General features: G+C 44.7%; 2 protein-coding genes across 3 annotated transcripts in view; both read right to left on the bottom strand.

The window, feature by feature from the left end:
* The window catches only part of ZNF830 (zinc finger protein 830), a 31,458-nt gene extending 28,277 nt beyond the window's left edge, over nt 1-3,181 (bottom strand). Inside the window, exons 1-2 of the mRNA XM_073332637.2 lie at nt 3,026-3,181; nt 1,629-1,728 (exon numbers count right to left, since the gene is read on the bottom strand). Coding sequence (XP_073188738.1) covers nt 1,629-1,728; nt 3,026-3,144 — 219 coding nt within the window. The 5' untranslated portion in view covers nt 3,145-3,181. The remainder of the gene's footprint in view (nt 1-1,628; nt 1,729-3,025) is intronic.
* A 3,472-nt stretch (nt 3,182-6,653) lies between these two features.
* The window catches only part of BAG1 (BAG cochaperone 1), a 33,018-nt gene continuing 20,626 nt past the window's right edge, over nt 6,654-19,045 (bottom strand). For both annotated transcript variants that reach the window (XM_073332640.2, XM_073332638.1), the window contains 2 exons: nt 14,925-14,987; nt 6,654-9,950 (listed from right to left, as the gene is read on the bottom strand). In XM_073332640.2, the coding sequence (XP_073188741.1) occupies nt 9,861-9,950; nt 14,925-14,987 (153 nt within the window). In that variant the 3' untranslated portion in view covers nt 6,654-9,860. The remainder of the gene's footprint in view (nt 9,951-14,924; nt 14,988-19,045) is intronic.

Raw genomic sequence — 19,045 nt, 5'->3', positions numbered from 1 at the left:
TAGTCAACTTACTCATGACTGGAGCTAGTGGTTTGTCATGTTAAGCTATGTGAAAAATCACGGTCTCATCTTGGGGAGGAAAAGGTAAGTAATTTATTAGTGATAAAGCCAGAAGTATTAACTGTGAAACAAGGGAATTTAAAGTAAGAGTTTAAAATAATTTACTAACATTTAATAGTTTAAAACCATCAGCACCTACAGTTCAGCATCACAGCAGAGGTAGTGCTAGGAGAAGACAGGAGAAACCTGCTGCTATCTCTTAAGTGCTGCTTTTCTGCTCAGAAAAGGCAGCAGAAGTGTACAGACACCATCAGCTATGTAAGTTTTCACTTAAAAAAACCCAAACAATAATAGATCACAGAATCCGTGTCTCTCTGACAACCTATTTCTTTAAGCTTTAGATTTTTACCTTCCATGCAACCCAGTTTCTCATGTGCCAGCTCAGTGAAATTTGTTCAATCATGACTACTCAACATACAAATGCAGTAGTCACCAAAAGTCACACAGTTATTGATATATTCTGTTTAAAGAGATGAATCAAAGAATCCATAACTATCCATAACTTTCATGGTATTTGAACTACCTAGTTTAATCTCTGAATTTTCTATAAAACAGTAGTAGCTGTTTTGATTCTTACAAGACAGACTTGAAAAAAAATGCATTTAAAAATTATATCCAAGACAGAGTCTAAAGCCATCAATTACTAGCACTCCACCAATATAAGACCCAGCTCCTTGCTTCACTAAGGCTTTGCCTTCACTTAAAAAAAAATTTTTTTTTAAACCACATGCTAGTTAACACAAAGCAATAAATACATGCTAAAATCCTAGTATTGACAAGGCAGCTTGTAATTTTCAGATGTGTTAGCAGGTCAAGATATCCATGAGGCACACCTGCTAGCATACATGGAAAAAAAAACAAAACAAACAAGCTGCCTTGCCCACACTAGGATTTTACCAAATCACTGTAACAGCGAACACCTGGTTTAAAAAAAAAAAAAAACAAAAAAAACTGCACCCACCCTTTTCCTAGGGTGAATGTACCTTGACAATACCCCTGACAAAATCAAGTACCTATCACCTGGGAGTTCAGCTAACTTGACACATTGTTAAACAGATGTTTACATTTTAAAATTACAGAAAATGTCTCCAAGGTTATATCTATAATGCAAAAAAATACCAGTATCTGGCCCAGTGTCAGCTGACTCGGGCATGCGGGGCCATAAAATTGCAATACAGATATTCAGGCTTGGGCTCCAGCTCGTGCATCTACACTGCAATTTTATAGTCCTGAAGCTGATCTCAAGTTAGCTGACATGGACCACTTATTGAAACATAGACATTACCCTAAGTTACAAATAGAAACCTACTGACAATTTGCAAATAGATTCCATATATGGCCCTGTAAATGTTGTAATAGTTATTAAACACCTGCATGTATGACTTGCCTTGATGGCTCACTCCCCCAAAAGATGGAGTGCCACTATCACTTCATCAATGCACAATTTTTTTAAATGGTACAAGTTCCCATCATCACATCAGCTATCTAATCTAGAATCTGTACAAGTTACACAAACACAAAGATTACAAATTGTTCTCATAAATCTTGTTATATTGTCAAAGTCTTACCTCTTTGTGTTGTTTCCCTAGTATGTGTGTTTGCCACAAAAGTTCACCCTTAATCTGGGTGTTGCACAAAGTACAGCTTAAGTGCCCCAAACGATTATATGTACATTTCTAAGTTGAGGAAATATTTCAAGATCATACATAACCCTCAAAATTATAATTCTGAAATTCCAATTTGTAGATACTTTTAAAACACTATTTTCAAAGGGATGCTGAGGAAGTGAAGCCCACAGCTTAAGTATTCTTAAAAACATTCCATTACTATTACGTTTCAGGGTTTCAATTTATAAGCAAAACACTATATTGTGCTAGGCAGGAGTGTCCAAATTGTGTTACCACTGGTGTACCATCCATTCATTTCAAAACAATACTGTAAGATGGTACATGAACCGATGAAGTTTAGGAGACACTGTGCCATTGCAGGTTTCAGAGTAACAGCCATGTTAGTCTGTATTCACAAAAAGAAAAGGAGGACTTGTGGCACCTTAGAGACTAACCCATTTATTTGAGCATAAGCTTTCGTGAGCAACAGTTCACTTCATCGGATGCATCCGATGAAGTGAGCTGTAGCTCACGAAAGCTCATGCTCAAATAAATGGGTTAGTCTCTAAGGTGCCACAAGTCCTCCTTTTCTTTTTGCGAATACAGGAGGACTACTAGAACATCAAATGGTACAAGAATAGATGTGTAATTTCAAAATATTTGTAATGCCTTCAAGTAGACAAGATTTATAATGTACTAATTCACAGCATTCATTCTATATCATGATCCAATAGCACAGACCCCTGCACTGGTGCAGAGCTGCCCGGATTTTAATGAGATGTCAGACGGGGCCAGTGCTTGCAGACTGTGATGCAGGATCAGGGCCTATCACTAAGGAAAGGTGACACTGACTGGCAGCTTCGCTGTCCCAGCTAGTTAAGGACAAAGCATAATCGAACAGAAGTAAGGGAGGTTTTCCTCCTGGGGTGTAACTATCCCTCCAGATCTCCACCACACAGCTAAGGAAACCAGCCCCTCACAGGCGCCGGTCACTGTTCCGGGGGGAAGGGGTCGAGTCCAGGAACGTTTGCGAGGGTTTCTCTGGTTCGGGCACGAGGGGAGCATCGCAAAGTCGGGGCTTTCCCCGGGAACCCAGAGAAGTCCGGACTTGCTCCCGGCCCAGCGCGGGGCAGCCAGAGCCACAGTCCGCCGTGCAGCGGCCCGGGGGGACTGGAGGGAGGCCGGCGGGGGGGGGGGAGGGCAGGCGGGACCCTGAGTCTAGGCAGGATCTTCGTTATTTTTATTACTAAGAGCGCGGGGGGGGGGTAGAGTCCCCCCCGCCCGGCACCAGCCCCCGGCGGTCTCGGCGCTATTGACGCGAAGCAGCTGAACCTCCGGGGCGGGCCGGGAAAGGATATTTAGCGAACGGCGCCTCGATTCGCTTCTTCCCGGCGCTTTGTCGCTGCTTCTCCCGCATGAGCCGCCGCAGCTCGTCCTGCTGCACCAGCTTCCGCTCCGAGCCCGGCCCCGCCGCCATCTTGCCCCGGAAATGCCCCCCGCCGCCACTTCCGTTTTAGGAGCCGCTAAGCCCCGCCCCTTTCCCCTGCCAAAGGTCTCGCGTTAGGCGAAGGGGGCGAGGCCAGAACCTGGAGTGAGGCGGAGGCGATCGACCCGGGTTCCAGCGTGGGGGCGGGGCTGCGTATAGGCCCCGCCCCTTCGTCCCGCCCCTTCGTCCCGCTTCGCTCCTCTGTCAAGGGACTTCGTGGCTTTGCGGTTTCCCCTGCCAGAAAGCGTGGAAGTGACGACTCCAGCGACGTTCACTGCCCCTTACAGGGACCGTCAGCGGCAGACGTCGCCCACGTGTCCAGTCGCAGCGTCATTCACAAATCCGAACTTGCCAACTTGCCGATGACGCAAAACCGCCCCTGCCGCGGCGCCCCCGCTCAGTCCACGCCCCCCTCCGCCGCCCACGCCAGCGTGGCCAACTTTCTCACCTCACCAGACTGACCGCCCTAGCCCCGCCCCTTCTCCCAGGCCCCGCCCCCTGCTCGCTGCATTCCCCTCCCTCGGTGGCGCGCTCTCCCCCACCCTCACGGGGCCGGGGCCGGCGTCCGGTTGCCAGAAGCGAGCGCCCTTGCCCCGCCCCCTCTCAGAGACCCCACCCCCCTCCCGTCCCTCCCTCTTCCCCGCCCCCCTCACGCACGCTGCGCGGGCTGGGCAGAGCGCTGGGACGCGGGAGGAGGTGAGGGCTCCGGCAGGGGGTGTGGGCTCCCGGGTGGGGCTGGGGATGCGGGGGCTCGTGGTGCGGGAGGGGGCTCCGGGCTGAGGGGTGGGGCCAAGGGGTTCGGAGTGTGGGAGGCGACTCCCGGCTGGGCCAGCAGCTTGGAGTGGGGGGAGGGGGGTGCGGGACCTGGGCTGGAGGTGCAGGATCCAGGGTGGGGCCAGAAATGAGGGGTTCAGGGTGTGGGGGGGGGGGCTTCAGGTGGGGGGGTGGGCTCTGGGGTGGGGCCAGGGATGAGGGCTTTGGGGTGCAGGGGGAAGCTCCAGACTGGGGCAGAGGGGTTCAGAGTGTGGGAGGGGGCTCAGGGCTGGGGCAGGGGGTTGGGATGCAGGACTGGGTGAGGGGTGCAGGCTCTGGGCGGCGCTCACTTCAGGCAGCTCCCCGGAAGCGACGACGTGTCCCTCTGGCCCCTAGGCACACGGGCTACCAGGGGACTCTGGATGCTGCACCTGTAAGCAGGCACTGCCCGCGCAGCTCCCAGTGGCCGTGGTTCCCAGCCGGAGCCAGAGGGACATGTCGCCGCTTCCAGGAGCCACGCAGAGCTGGCCGCTGTGGCCAACTGGACTTTTAGCAGCGAGCCACCAGAGTCCCTTTTCGACAGGGTGTTCTAGTCCAAAACCTGATGCCTGGCAACCCTACCAAGCAGCTCAATAGTGTTAATGAAATCCATTCAGTGCTCTTCGTCCTACATTTTTTTGCACACCAAGTCGATGTCATTACATCTCAATTAAGTATGTCCACAGAAGGGGCATTCCAGGGCTTCTTAGGCTGAGATCACTATAATCTGCAGGTGAGGAAAAGAAGTTTGCGGAGGCTAACTGAATACTTTGCTAAAGCCAGGTGCACTTTGGAGAGAACAGCACATTAGACAGGGCTTGATTTTATCCAAATGTGTTTTTCGCAGCTCCGTGGTAGGTAGCCCACCCTGTGATGCAGGGAAAGATGGCTAATGAAGCGGGCAGGGTGGGGGAGGCCCTCACAGATGGACGGTGGGGTGGGATGGGACAGGGCCGGACCATGTGCCCCAATGGGGCGAGGGTCACCGTACCTCCAGCGATGAAGCCTTACTAAAGGATCAAAGGTGGAGCTAGCTTGATTTCGGCACCCCTTTATGCTTTCCCCTGGCTTGGCCTGGGGCTAGCTGCCCAGCTGTTTTCAAAAATCAAACCATGGAAAAGGGGTGGAAGAGGTTTGGTCTCCCCTCTTCCTGATTTGAATTTCCTCCCCCTTACCAATGTTAAGGTATTTTTTTTCTATAGGTTAATATATTTTTGATTTCACCCGATTATCATATACATCAATTCATTGCCATGATACTCTTGCAGTTGGATGTTCTGTCCAAAACATTCCAGAAGCTGATGTTAGTTCATGTTTCTATGGTTGGCTGATGTCATTATGGACAAAATTCCCTCTTACATTCTACTTCCAATTCCCCAAAACTTATGGGTTACCTAAGTTTATTTATGCCAGAGATCATAGGTCTCAAGCCTCATGCTAACTGCTGAAGCCAGTGTCTTACAGGATACAAGCCTGTAGGTTCCTTGCATTACTACTGAATATAATAAAGCAGAATATAATGCAAAGTAGAGAAAATAATAGAGGTAAGCTAGCCCACCAGGCTACAATGCAACAGGCTTCTGAGAAATGTCTGACGCTAAATGAGCACAAGATGGAAGAGCGGTTGGTAAGCAGAAGGAAGTCTCCAGAAGAACTGGCTGGGGTTGTAGCAATTTCCTTTTAGGGAAAAGTCTACATTTGTGAAGTAGAGGTTAGCTAGGGTAAGCCTAGTTAGCAGCAGAGGCCAAGAATGCTTCTTTCCCATTTGCACTTAGGTAGAAGGGTATGTCCTCCTTTCTCCTGCGTGGACGTTACTTAAATGTATGTGTCACCTCCACATTGTAGCCACTCATCTTGGACCATCTTGAAGCACTGTCTAAGGCAGAACATTATTAGCAGAGGTCTCCATGGTGAAAACATTAGATCTGTGTTCCATGTTTCACTGGCTTCATTTTTGCTTCTTCATGCAACTCAAGGTGGTGACATTTGTATTCTGTATGGTTGTATGTTGGGTTGCCTGCTGGCCACCTCAGAGACTGCCTTTCTCCCCTACAGCTGAGATCACCAAATTATTTTCTGTTGTGAAGCTGCAGATTAAGTCACTTTCCTTTGCAGTTCACCTGTGCCTATGCAAACCTCCCCCCCACCCTTTTTTTAAAAAAAAACAAAAACCGCAGCATTTTGCCTGAGAGACTGAATTCAAAAAAGTCAAAGAGTTCTTTAGAGGAGTTAGGATAGAACATTGGTTGGGGCCATTGGCCTGAAACAGTCTGAAATTGTTTTGAATGCTCCTACTGAAAAGCTTAAGCTATGAATAAACATTTTTACAAATATCACTAGCTTTCCAGTAAAATATTACATCTGTTTTTAGCCCCAGAGGTTACTGGGCTTTAAATCTATTACTGCTTCCTCCTTCTGTAAGTGTTTGGTGGGGAGAGGGGGAAGGGAGAAGAGGTTGTCCATATCTTCCATGCCAGCCTCATTAAGTGAAACATAATTCTTAATTACATACATCATTATCGGAAGATGTGTGCCATGGTATCAAATATCCACAAGTAGTATTTTAACTTCATTATATTAAATTCTCAACTAACTTACCATAGAATGGTGTTACTGTATATTAAAGTACAGTCAACAGGGAATGGATTAATCCGCAGGATTTCTGTACTATACACCACACCACAATGATCAGACAAGCAACAAAGAAATTGATTATATTTTCCGTATTTTATTTTCCTTTTTCCCCTTCATTTACTGTAGCACAATAAGTTAAATAAAAATATCAACCCAAATTCTGTACTGCCACATGGGCCACTGCAAATTGGGAGTAACTCCAATGAAGTAAAAGGAATTATTCCAGATTTACACCATTGAGACTAACAGCAGAACTTGGGTCAAAGAGAATACCACTAAAAGTTTGATATTTTAAGTTACTCAAACCATAAGGAGCAAGATGTTCTATAATTCTGAGATTTTGCAGCTCTAAGAATGTTTTTGTTTGCACCACAGTGCAGCCAAAAGGGGACTTGAGGAGGGGAGGTAGGGGGTGAAGGTGTGGTTTTACTCCAATTTACAAGTTGTCTTTTATGAAAGACATTATAGGAATGTTAGCTTGAAACATGCAAATAGTTCCAAAGTAATACAGCAAATGAGGGAGGTGTTGAGAAAAATGAGGCTAATGAAAAGGCAAAGAACATGTTTATCTTTTATTGAGATGGCAGGGGGTGAAAAAGTGCTGTGTTTTGTTTTCAAGACAGGAAGGAAAAATGGATTCAATAACTGAATGGGAAGTGTGCTTATCCCGTATAATTAACAAAACAGTATTGCTTAAATTTGAGTTCTGAATTCATGTTTTAGCTTTCAAAATTTCCATTGATTTTAAAAATTCCCATTTTCTGCCCTCTCTTCCTCAGCAGTAGTCCACTGCACTTTTTTCAAATATTGAAAATGATTTTTTTGCCAAAGATTAAGGCCATGATTGTGGAAAAAACAGATATAAATCTTTCATATTTGGGAAACTACTATTAGTCAGTCAATCCACACTAAAAATCCTTGGGGAAAACTTTCTACATGCAAAGTCATTAATTTTCCCAAATGAATTAACTCATTTTTAGATTTGGTTATCAAAATAAATTTTCAGTGCATATTATACTGCTAAAAGAGATACAACAAATATCCATGTTCTTTTGAATTATACAAGCAGCAATGACATTTTAAGATGCAATCTTAATAGGTTTCACTTTTATTACATTAACTGAAAGCCTTTGCCTATTATAGCAGAACTGTGATGACTGCTCATAAACACCACAAAGATTGCACTGTTTTTTCCCCAGATTAAAGAACTACTAAGGAGCAGCAGTTATATCTAACCTGCCCTGCCCAGCTCTGCTCACAGGGAAACACTTCTATGCTACACACACTCCTGAAAGTTTATTAAATGTAAAATAAATGTTTAGAGCAGGTGAGGACTAATTCCTCACTTGATAAGAGGCTGATCCTGCACCCATTGAATTCAGTGAGAGTTTTGCCATTGGATTAAATGGTATCAGGATCTGGCCCAGAAGCAGTATTTGCTGCCCTGAACCGGGGCATCACTGGAATGGATATAACTCTGCTCCTCTCAATAGTACTGCAGTCCCAGGCAAACATAGCATGACCATAGTGCTAGCACTGAAAGCTGGTATCACATTCCTAATCACGAATATAATTACTTCCTATCTTAAAAACAGCTCTTCCTAAAAATTTGTAATGAGAAACAAAATACATTCATTTTAAGCCAAGAGCTTGTTTGTCAAGTTTCACCCTACTGCAGACTTTTATAGACCATGACCATTGGGTGTAATATTGAAAACTATTACCACTTTAAAGGAATACTGCAATTTAACAGAAAAGTGCAATTTAACTGAAAATATGGTCACCTCATCTAGTTATATTTGGTATAATATAACATCTAATTCTTTAAAACTTTCTTTACAACAAAAACTACTAATTTTTAAAAAGCAATAGAGCTACCATATTGCCCATCTAATACCAGATTGTGACACTCTGGAAGTTCTCTGATTACGACTGCAGGAGAAATGTTGGAGGACTGCCACTATTTTGAGGTCCGTTATTTTATTAGGAATTATTTAACTGTATTGAAATATGATCAACACTTACATTTTCAAATTTTTTTTCTGGTAAAGAGAACTTACCTTAAAACAACTATAAAAACACAGAGATTCTCATGCACTTATCTGGCAAGCGATCCAGAACACCCCTCCTCAGAGTCTAATGTAAGTTGAGGGTCCTTGGCTTGCCACCAGATCAAGTGCTTATTGATGAATGCTTTCCTAGTAGAAGTAGTAATGAAATGGCAGCTCTCATTATGGAGATGCTAACAATGGCAGGACATTTTTAAACCTCTGTTTTGAAATTTCACTTAGTAATACACATTATAGATTAATAAATATTCATCCACTAATTCTCAAGGTAATAGACATTATCAATTGCAATTTTCTGTAAAATACAGCAACTCAGTGAAACACATAGTCAAAAAATACTATGATAAAATATCTCCATTCTCAGAGCTTGATTGGACTGACCATTTCCTGTCTAAGCAGTATGAATTATCCAGTTCCATTTCACACCATTACTCAAAAGGAGAGTATACCACAGAAAACATATACATGCTTTATACACAGTATATCAGAAATATGTATAACGAAAAAAGTGCCAAGGTGTTCACTGAAATTTAAACACTAGTTAAATTAAGTACCATACATTTTACAGTACATTCCATTTATTCAGACAGTTTAAGGCTAAAATAGTTACAACCTCCACTGTAGTCAAGTTTTCCTATATTTATGAACACATACAAGTGTTAAATAGGTATAGATGTGTGATACTATTTATTGCTCTAAATGTTCTACTAGAATGCTAGATGTCCCAACTATTGTATCAACCTGCCTTTTTCAATCAAATTAAAGTCCTACAGATGCAACCTATGTCACTTGTACGGTTTTCCAAACTTGTCTTTTGAGCTGTAAATAATTTTGATGACATAATGTGAGAAAATGTGAGAGTAGAGAAAAATGAACAATTTAACAATAGTGTCCTTGTAAAAAGAAAACAGTGGTGCAAAGTTGCCCATCTCTTGGAATTGTATAATGTACTATAGTATTTAGTTAACTAAAACATGCATAACCATCCACCACAAAGACATTTCTGTATTTCTTCAGGGAGGATTGTTTTCTTTTGAAAAGAACAACTTTGAGTGGTAAATGTGACAACCAGCAAGTAATGATTGACTAGTACCAGTCTAAACAGACTGGGCTTTAAAGAAAAAAAGAAGCTGAATATGTGCTCCAAAACAAAGAGCAAACTTTTCTTCTTGCTCACAGAGCAATTATTTCTCCTATTTATTGAGAGATGCCTCATTCTGCCAGTGCCAAGTTCTTTGATTGTAGCTTATCCATTTCTTGACCAATACTTCCTTCAACTGTGTCACACTGGGCAAGAAAACCCTGAAAATAAAAAACACAAACAAAAGTTAAATATGAGAATTACTGTGGAGTGATAAACTATTTCCCCAAGAATAAGAATTTTTTTTTACAATGACAATGCTCCCACCATGAAGTTGGAGGTAAAGACAACTCCACAGTTTCTTCTCGGTTCAGAAATGGCCACCACTTTTGCTAGAGCTTATTAAGTAAGTGAACAGAAAATTCACTTCATCCATTACCCAGTAGAAATCTAATATATCAGCTCAATGAGGACAGCGAAGTGCCACCAGGCCAATAATATTTAGCATCACCAATCAGCAATGGCGAGGGCGGCAGGGGGGATATGGCCTATTAACTGTAAATCCCCTTTCCTGTTTTCTCATGTACAGCTCAACATGTCTCTGTACTTGCACCAATACTGCAAAGAATTCCTGTCCACTGAAAGCTGTATCAAACCAAACTAAGCAACCTTCATTAAACCTACAAATCTTACATCTCCCAAATGCTCTAGGGCACTGGTTTTCAAACTGGTGGGTGGAGGATGGGACTTCGGCCACTTAGCTGTCTGGGCCAGGGCAGGGCAGCAATGGGAACAGCATGCAGGGAGTCTCCAACGGTGGTGGTAGGGAGTAAAGGCATGCCCTGACAGCAATCTGCTGATTTCCCCTCTGCTGCCTTACCCTACCTCAGACAGCCTGTGGCAGTGAGATGCTCTGGGCAAGGGGGTGGAAGACAAGCATTGGTCTGCTTCGCGCTGCCTTGGGCTCCTCTGGGGATGGACCCAGCCAGATCCCACTGCTACCCTAGGCATGAGCCCACCCATTCCTCTCATTGACTCACTTTCTGTCCCTGATGGGCAGGAGTTGGCAGGGGAAGGAGGCCATGTTGATGTGACTTCTTTGGAGAACGAGGGACAAAGCACTAAAACGAAAAAAGCATTTCGCAAACCTGTGCTCTGGGAAAAAGTGAACCCCATGTCTCACGCTGGGCAGCCATGTGCAGAAAGGGGATGATGGGATTCCCTTCCCAACTCAAAGTGGTAGTTCATTATCAACCTAAAATATTCAGTAAGGGATACCCCAACCAGTGTATGGGGTTCTCACCCACGACTGTGAGCTCTCACATCTCATCAAATACCAACTGCATAGGGTGTCTACTGATTGCCCATCAGAGAGCAGGTAAGAGCTGATGGTCCCTGTCACAGTTCACGACTAGAATCCCATGATTCTCTGCTCTTAGACTGGGTCTCTGGCTCCAGCCCCCTGTGTACCAACCATGACTGCTCAGCAGGCCCAGCTGGGATTCACACCTGCAAGTCTTTCTTCAGGAGCTGTAACCAGCAGTTAATACAATGGAAAAGTACAAAGTATTGTTTAAGCTGAACAGCAGGGGCACAGCAAAACAAGAGAGAAAAGACTGTAAAACAATCACTTCCTTTGTTTTCAGTGCCGGTGTAGCCTTCCTGGTCCCATGATATTAGAGAGACAAGGCTGAGTCCTGAAGAAGAGCTGTGTAGCTCGAAAGCTTGTCTCACCAACAGAAATTGGTCTGATAAAAGACATTACCTTGCCCACCTTGTCTCTGTAGAACAATGAAGCAGTCTATACGCGAGTCTATCTCTGGAAGGCCCAACTGCATCAGACTCCCTATGCAGGGCATGTCTACGGCCCAATCTACATCTAAAACTAGAAAAATGTCATGCACTGAGCAATGAAGTTAGGTTAACCTATCCCCTGGTGTAGACATGGCTAGTTCAATGGAAGGATTCTTCCATCAACCTTGCTACTGCTTCTCAGGGAGATGGACTATTTCCATTGATGGGGAAACCCCTTCCACAGATGTAAGCGGTTACAGCGGCACAGCTGCAGCGCTGTAGCTGTCCTGCTTTAGTGTAGATGTACCCCATGTCAGCCTGCTCCTAGCAAACAGTCCCTGTCAACAACTCCCTCCCAGCCACAAATGTCACTTTTATCCCCCCAGAAACCCTATGTCTTAGGTTCCCCTGGGTTTACAACTTGTGATTCCCCTTCACCCTTCTTGACAAACTGGTCCCTGGAGCTGCATGGGGCAGGGATGTCAGTCAGAGGGGGGCCATCAAAGCAAATGGGTCTAGTATTGTGGTTCAAATGGATAAGTGGGTGGTTATTTGAAGCTATTGTTCTCTTTCCTGCATACCTACAACCAACACCTGCTTCAATTAAGCCTTTGTAATCAAATAGCAAACCACATTACAGCAGCAAAACATGTAACATTCATGAATTACACAGCAGCTCCAAGTCCCTCACAGTCCCAAAAGCAGTCTTGTATCCCCCACAAGAGGTGAAGTGAGTCAACAGGGAGACTGGCAGCCTTAAAACTCGCCTGTTCTAAAGAAACAGACTGATATTACACCACAGAGAACCACTGGCCTGGTGGAAGATATAATCCTCCTCCCAGGACCCTCTTTGAGGCAGAGTTTCATATTAACCATTATTTTAATACAGCTATTTAAATATTGTAATGTAGCTGAATGCACACAATAAAGCATGTAGCACAGCATGTTAATTTTATGTATTTAAAAATTTAATAGGGTCAATCAGCACTTGGGTACCTCACATCAATAAAGCCAGTCACTAACAAATGCATTCTTCTATAAACTTTACAGAACCCCCTGCCATTAAATTAACGGACCACACAGGGTAGTAGGCCAAATCCAACAGCTGCTGTCCATTTTATACTGCAAACTGAAACTCTTACACCATTGGGAGGATCAGGTGCCAGAGAGGTTTGTGGGCACCACTGAGAACACTACTATTCTAGTGGATGTGGAACATGGAAACTTGTCTGCCTTGTAGACAAAATCACTAGTTCACTTAGTTTCACTATATTTGTATCAGGTTTAATTGACTAATTTTAGCAATTAAAGTGGATACTTACTTTTTAATGTTATATTATTTATATTACAGTAGCAATTAGAGACCCCAATAAAATTGGGAACCAATTGTGTTAGGCCTATATAAGCACATGGATAGTCCTGATCTCTGCTCAAGAGCTTACAACCTTAGGCCCTGATCCTGCAACTTGAAGCACATATGATATCCTGCACAAAACCCCACTGACTTCAGTGGGGCTCTGCATGAGCAATGGGGTATGTCTGCATGGAACAGCTTCCAGGATTGAGGCCTAAGAAAGAGCTTCCTCTATAAGATATAAAACTCTTTTCTTAATTTATGCACATTTTATGAAGAGTCACCTGCCAGAAGTTTTTAATGCCATCTACAGAACGCACACTGATTCATTAACAGAAGCTTTTAGTATTCACACTTGGTGCATTGTAACTGCTCTAATTGCAGCATTACCAGAGAAGACAGGTTGCTGGCTCATATATGCCCCACAGAAGGCATGGTCTACTGCCCTCGCAGGTGGAGAACCTATATCAGCACTAGTAGGACTACAGAATATTTATTTGGCCAGAATTAACTTTCCCTATCTGTTTGTTTCATCCATCTGTTGTGCACTAAGTTTTTAAGTTCTTTAGGGCCAGGACTGTCTTTTTAGGTCATGTCTGTACAATACCTACCAGGATGGGGCTCCAATCTGCGACTGGTGCTATTGTAATACAATTTAAAACAGCAGCAGCAGCATCGCCTACCTACAGGTGCCATTCTCTTTTTTTCTGGAGGGGTTAAGATTCTAGTAAGAGAACTCCACTATGACTTCATATTGAAAGCAGCGTAATCTGGGGATAACTGTGTAAGCAACACACAATAGGAACAAAAAAGTATTTACCCAGCATATTTCTTCTCTAACACAGCTTTCATTCTTGAGGTAAAGGAGCTCAGGTCATAGCAAAGTAAATATTATATAAAAGAAAAAAAACACAAATATCCTAACTCTGTTTCATACGAATTGATGGGGAACTCTGACTCCTACGCTTTTTCACCTGTCTACCAAGGTGCTATTTTTATGGCATACATGTCTGTCTGCACTTGCATTACTGCACCCCATACAGATGCAGGAGAGCTAAAGTGAGAAGTGTTTTTTCTTGCTGGTAATCAAGCAGATTTCACATCATCATACAGCCATGGGCACCAACCACTAGCATAATTTGTAAATATTTGACAACAACATAAACTCTAACTCCATCCCTTTTTGTATCAGTTTATAAAATGTTGGTGCGTTACTGCTCTTAGAGAGGCTTGATAACCCATCCCTACAAGAGATCAGCCAAAGCCTGGAAATCCAAGGGATCTCCTGGGCTCTAACCCTGGGCCTTTTATTTTAGCACAGAGGTGGGCAAACTACGTCCCGCAGGCCACATATGGCCCACAGGACCCTCCTGTCCGGCCTCTGAGCTCCTGCCCGGGAGGCTAGTCCCTGGCCCCTCCTCTGCTGTTCCCCCTCCCCCGCAGCCTCAGCGCGCCAGACTGCTGGCGCAATGCTCCAGGAGGCAGGGCTGCAGAGCCCGGTCTGACCCGGTGCTCTGGGTGGCACGGCTGTAGCGCCGCCAGCCACCGGTGCTCCAGGCAGCGGGGAAAGGGGGCAGGGGGAGTTGGATAGAGAGCAGGGGAGTTCAGGGGCTGTGGTCAGGGCTGTGGATAGGGGTTGGAGCGTCAGAGGGCGGGGAACAGGGGGCTTGGATGGGGCAGGGGTCCTGGGGGGGCAGTCAGGAATGAGAGCGGGGGGTTGGATGGGGCAGCAGGGGACAGTCAGGGGTGGGGAGTCCGGGGGTGGTCGATGGGGCAGGAGTCCCGGGGGGCCATCAGGGGACAGGGGGGTTGGATGGGGCAGGAGTCCCAGGGAAGCCATCAAGGGGAAAGAAGCAGGGGGGTCAGATAGGAGGCGGTGGCCGGGCCTGGCTGTTTGGGAAGACACAGCCTCCTTTAACTGGCTCTCCATACAATTTTGGAAACCCGATGTGGCCCTCAGGCCAAAAAGTTTGCCCGCCCCTGTTTTATTAGATCACACAAACTGCTGCTGTGCAAGTGCCCAAAATTTATTTAATGCAAGACTCACCTGAACTTTTTTCACCAACCCCTTCTTTTTCAGTTTGCAATCACTGAAATTCTCCGGCAGATTCTGCAGTAAATAAATGAACAATTTGATGGTTGGTTCATCTTGAAAACAATGTACAAAACGTAAGGAAAAATCTGTATTTATATATATACACACACACACATATTCAATTACACAGTGGAACTCTTTTAACAAGCATAGTGATAATGGCATGTCTACTTAAACTGGGATTCAAAGGAATCCATTTCCAAAAGTCTAAATAACAAAGGTTCAGTGACACAGCTAGTCCATTTAAAGCTACATGCCTGGTATTCTCTGAAGCTTATTTACAGGAATTAACAAATGTGAATTGGTGTTTTCTGGTATAAGTTTCCTGTTGGGCATTCCTTTGTTCATTTATATTGCTTCAACTTCCCTGCTCATGACATTTGTTACACTAGCTGAGTTTGTGTGTCTGTTTTAACAAGTTTTAAATGCTTTGTACTTTTGAGGGGGCCATTAAACAGGGCTTTTATTGACATTAACGTGGTACAGTTTTGGACAAAGTTAAGTAACAGGAAAAACTGGTACAGCTGTAGGTGAATAATGTGAAAGTAGAATGAATTATATTGAAATTATAATTCATTAAAGAAATGCTACTTGAAGGGTTTGTTGAAATATAGTTGTCAGGAAGAGAAACATTAAGGAGTGTGAGACAATGGGTCCTCAAACTAATTAACTTAGAGCTCCTACTGAGCTAGGAGATTGGTAAACATTAGTATGCAAATAAGATATGTCTGTATATTTGTCAGTTTCTGCTTCCTTTTGTCTCTTATGTTAAATTGGCTCTGGCTTAACTGTACAAATAAGTTAGCATGAGCCTCAGAGAGGGGCTCACATATATCTGGGTGCATTGGCAAAGCGCTTTGCTAATAAACAGAGTGGTCTGACAAATTATGTGAGTCCTGAATCCGACTTTGACAATTTGGAGGTTCCACTGAGATGGCAACCATCTTCACTGGGGCCGTGTGACTCCTGACTGTTCTTAGGATGGCCATGGCAAGCCGGCACCTGGGCATTTGGCCCGAGCGGTCCTCTGCCAGAACGGAAGGGTGCATGACCACAGTGAAGTCTACGCCATCGAACCTGTTGGTTCCCACTCTGTTCTGGTTGGGATCCCAGGATCTGACATCAGGAATCTGGTCAGGTAATTATTTCTGTGTTTTGTCCAGACTGAGGACTGTCTTGTCTCTGTGTCTATCCGTCCTCCCTGTGGTGTGATTGAGTCTGGGCACCGTCTCCGTCCAGGGATCGGCTGACCAAAGGGTTCCTGTCCCCACGGTCTGAGTGAGTGAAATCTGCACAATCGCAGCCGCACCGTGCCTTGGGTAAAACCCTTGGTGTGAAAGCAAGGGCGATTGAGGCAATAGCCTGTGGGCTCCTTTTGTGTGTTGCACCACGCATCGCTCTGACGAACCTGACTTTCCTTCTTGTGTGATTGGTGTGTAAAGTCTTCCTGTATGGGTAACCAGACGTGTGAGTTGGCATAGTTCCCTAAAGGAATGCTGGCTCATCTTATGTATTTTAGGAAGAGCCTGGACTCCTGTAAATTTCTGGAAAAATGGTCTAGGCTAACTCAGGAGAATCCCAAAATTCAGTGGCCACTGTTAGGATCTTGGGACAAAGACCGAGTAGACGTCTTAAAAGACAAACTCGGCCAACCTAAAACTAAATTGGCAAAAGGAGAGGTTGATTGTTTCATGCAGTGGTGGGAAGAGGCAAATCATAGGTGGACAGAATCAAAACTTGCCCCTCTCAAAGATTCTGGCTTCTATCCCACCAGATGCAACTCGTTTTACTGTTGTTGATTTGTGCTCTGCTTTCTTTTCTGTCCCGGTTCACCCTGACTCCCAGTTCCTGTTTGCCTTTTCTTACAAGGGGCAACAGTACACCTGGACCACACTGCCCCAGGGGTATACTGAAAGCCAGTCATATTTTTCCCAAGCATTAGCCCGAGACCTTGCTGACCTTGTTTTCCCGTCCAGGTCCACACTAGTCCAATATATAGATGATCTACTCCTCTGTTCCCCTTCATTGTCTGCCTCTGAAACTGACTCTTTAGTGCTCCTTACTGCCCTAGCAAATAAGGGTCACAAAGCTTCTTGCTCTAAACTACAACTCTGTCAAGCTTCTGTCACATATCTTGGCTTTCTCCTCTCCCAGTGTTCCCGTGCACTTTCTCCCACCCGTGTCCAAGCTATCCTTAGCTTTCCCCGACCCCGCTCCCCATGCCAGGTTCAGAAGATTTTAGGCATGGCTGGATTTTACAGACAATGGATTCCCCAATATGCCTCCCTTGCAAAACCTCTCTAGGAACTCTCGCGATTCTCTGTGCCTGACCCTATGCCGTGGCCCCCTGAGGCCAATTCTGCCTTTGTTTCCCTCAAACAGGGTTTGGCTTCTGCCCCTGCCTTAGGGCTGCCTGACTATTCTAAGCCTTTTACCCTTTTCTGCCACGAACAATCTGGGTGTGCACTTGGAGTTCTCACTCAGATGCACGGAGAAAAGAACCGCCCAGTGGCTTATTTCTCTGCCACTTTAGACCCTGTTGCCCAAGGCTTACCCCCCTGCCTGCGTGCTGTGGCTGCTGCAGCGCGCCTAGTCGAAATGTCTGATTCCCTTGTTCTCCGCTCGCCTCTTACCCTCCTGGTCCCTCACTGACCTCACCCTGCTCCAAGACTCTGCCCCAGAAACTGAGAAAGAATCCTGGGTTGCCCAGGGTTGCTCTCTACATCCCGATTCTTTTTGGTGCTCACCTACTGGTGCCTTTGTAGCCCCCTTTTCACTCTACCAGTCTCTGGCTGCCCTGCTACACAGTGTTTCGCATGTCGGAAAGGAGGGGATGGTCTCTGCTGTAACTAAGACAGGATGGTGGGCCCCCCCATTTTAGCTCTTTTGCAGCCTGCCACTGTGCAGCCTGTACCATTTGCCAAAGCCATAATATTGGTAAACCTGTAAAAGTGGCCCAGGGGTTCCAGGGCCTGGCTCAAGCACCGTTCTTGCATTGGCAACTTGATTTTGTACAAATGCCTAAGTGTCAACAATATGAATTTATTTTGTTATGGTATGTTTATTCTCTGGTTGGATTGAAGCCTTTCCTTGTCGCAAGGCTGACTCACTGTCTGTTGCCATGTTTATTAAATCATATTATGCCTGCCAAGAGAATTCCTGCTACTCTGTCCAGTGATCGGGGTACACATTTTACTGGACAACTTGTTCAACACCTGGACCGTATATTGCATATCAAACATCTGTTGCACTGTCCCTACCACCCACAGAGTGCAGGTGCAGTTGAAAGACGAAATGGTGTACTTAAGAATAAGCTTGCTAAAATTTGTGACTCTACAGGATTAAGCTGGCCAGTAGCCTTACCATTAGCCCTTATGGACATAGTGCTGGCGGCAAAAGGAGGGACTTGTGCTCTCATTGGAAAAGACTGCTGTGTGTATATACCAGACAACACCAATGAGGTAATAGATCGTGCTAGCCACTTAGAACAAATCGCATATCTTCCCCACGAAGAGCCAAGTTCTTTATGGAAGTGGCTAAATAACGTTTTCAATTTCTCTGGCATATGAAACTGGTTGTTTCAAGGAGCCCTAACTCTCCAGTTTGGAATCCTAATAATTTTTCTATGTTTTCAGTTACTTTCCTGTTGTAGCCAAAATTGTGTCAGGCATGCTACACAGATAGCTGCCCCAAACCAGAGTGTTAATTTGATGATTTTAAATATCACTGAGATAAAGAGATAAAGAACGATTGATATGTGCAACCCAGTAATTGTTGGTCATTGTGTAGCTTGACCAAAAGGAGGGATTGTGAAAGTAGAATGAATTATATTGAAATTATAATTCATTAAAGAAATGCTACTTGAAGGGTTTGTTGAAATATAGACTTTGGCTTAATTGTATAAATAAGTTAGCATGAGCCTCAGAGAGGGGCTCACATATATCTGGGTGCATTGGCAAAGCGCTTTGCTAATAAACAGAGTGGTCTGACAAATTATGTGAGCCTGACAAATTATGTGAGCCTGAATCTGACTTTGACAATAACAATCACATATACAGTTATAAGAAGATAGG

Source organism: Lepidochelys kempii, chromosome 2, assembly GCF_965140285.1.
Source record: "Lepidochelys kempii isolate rLepKem1 chromosome 2, rLepKem1.hap1, whole genome shotgun sequence".
In the NCBI taxonomy this organism is placed as follows: Eukaryota; Metazoa; Chordata; order Testudines; family Cheloniidae; genus Lepidochelys; species Lepidochelys kempii.
The sequence above is the reverse complement of the archived record's forward strand: the minus strand, read 5'-3'. Positions and strand labels throughout refer to the sequence as shown.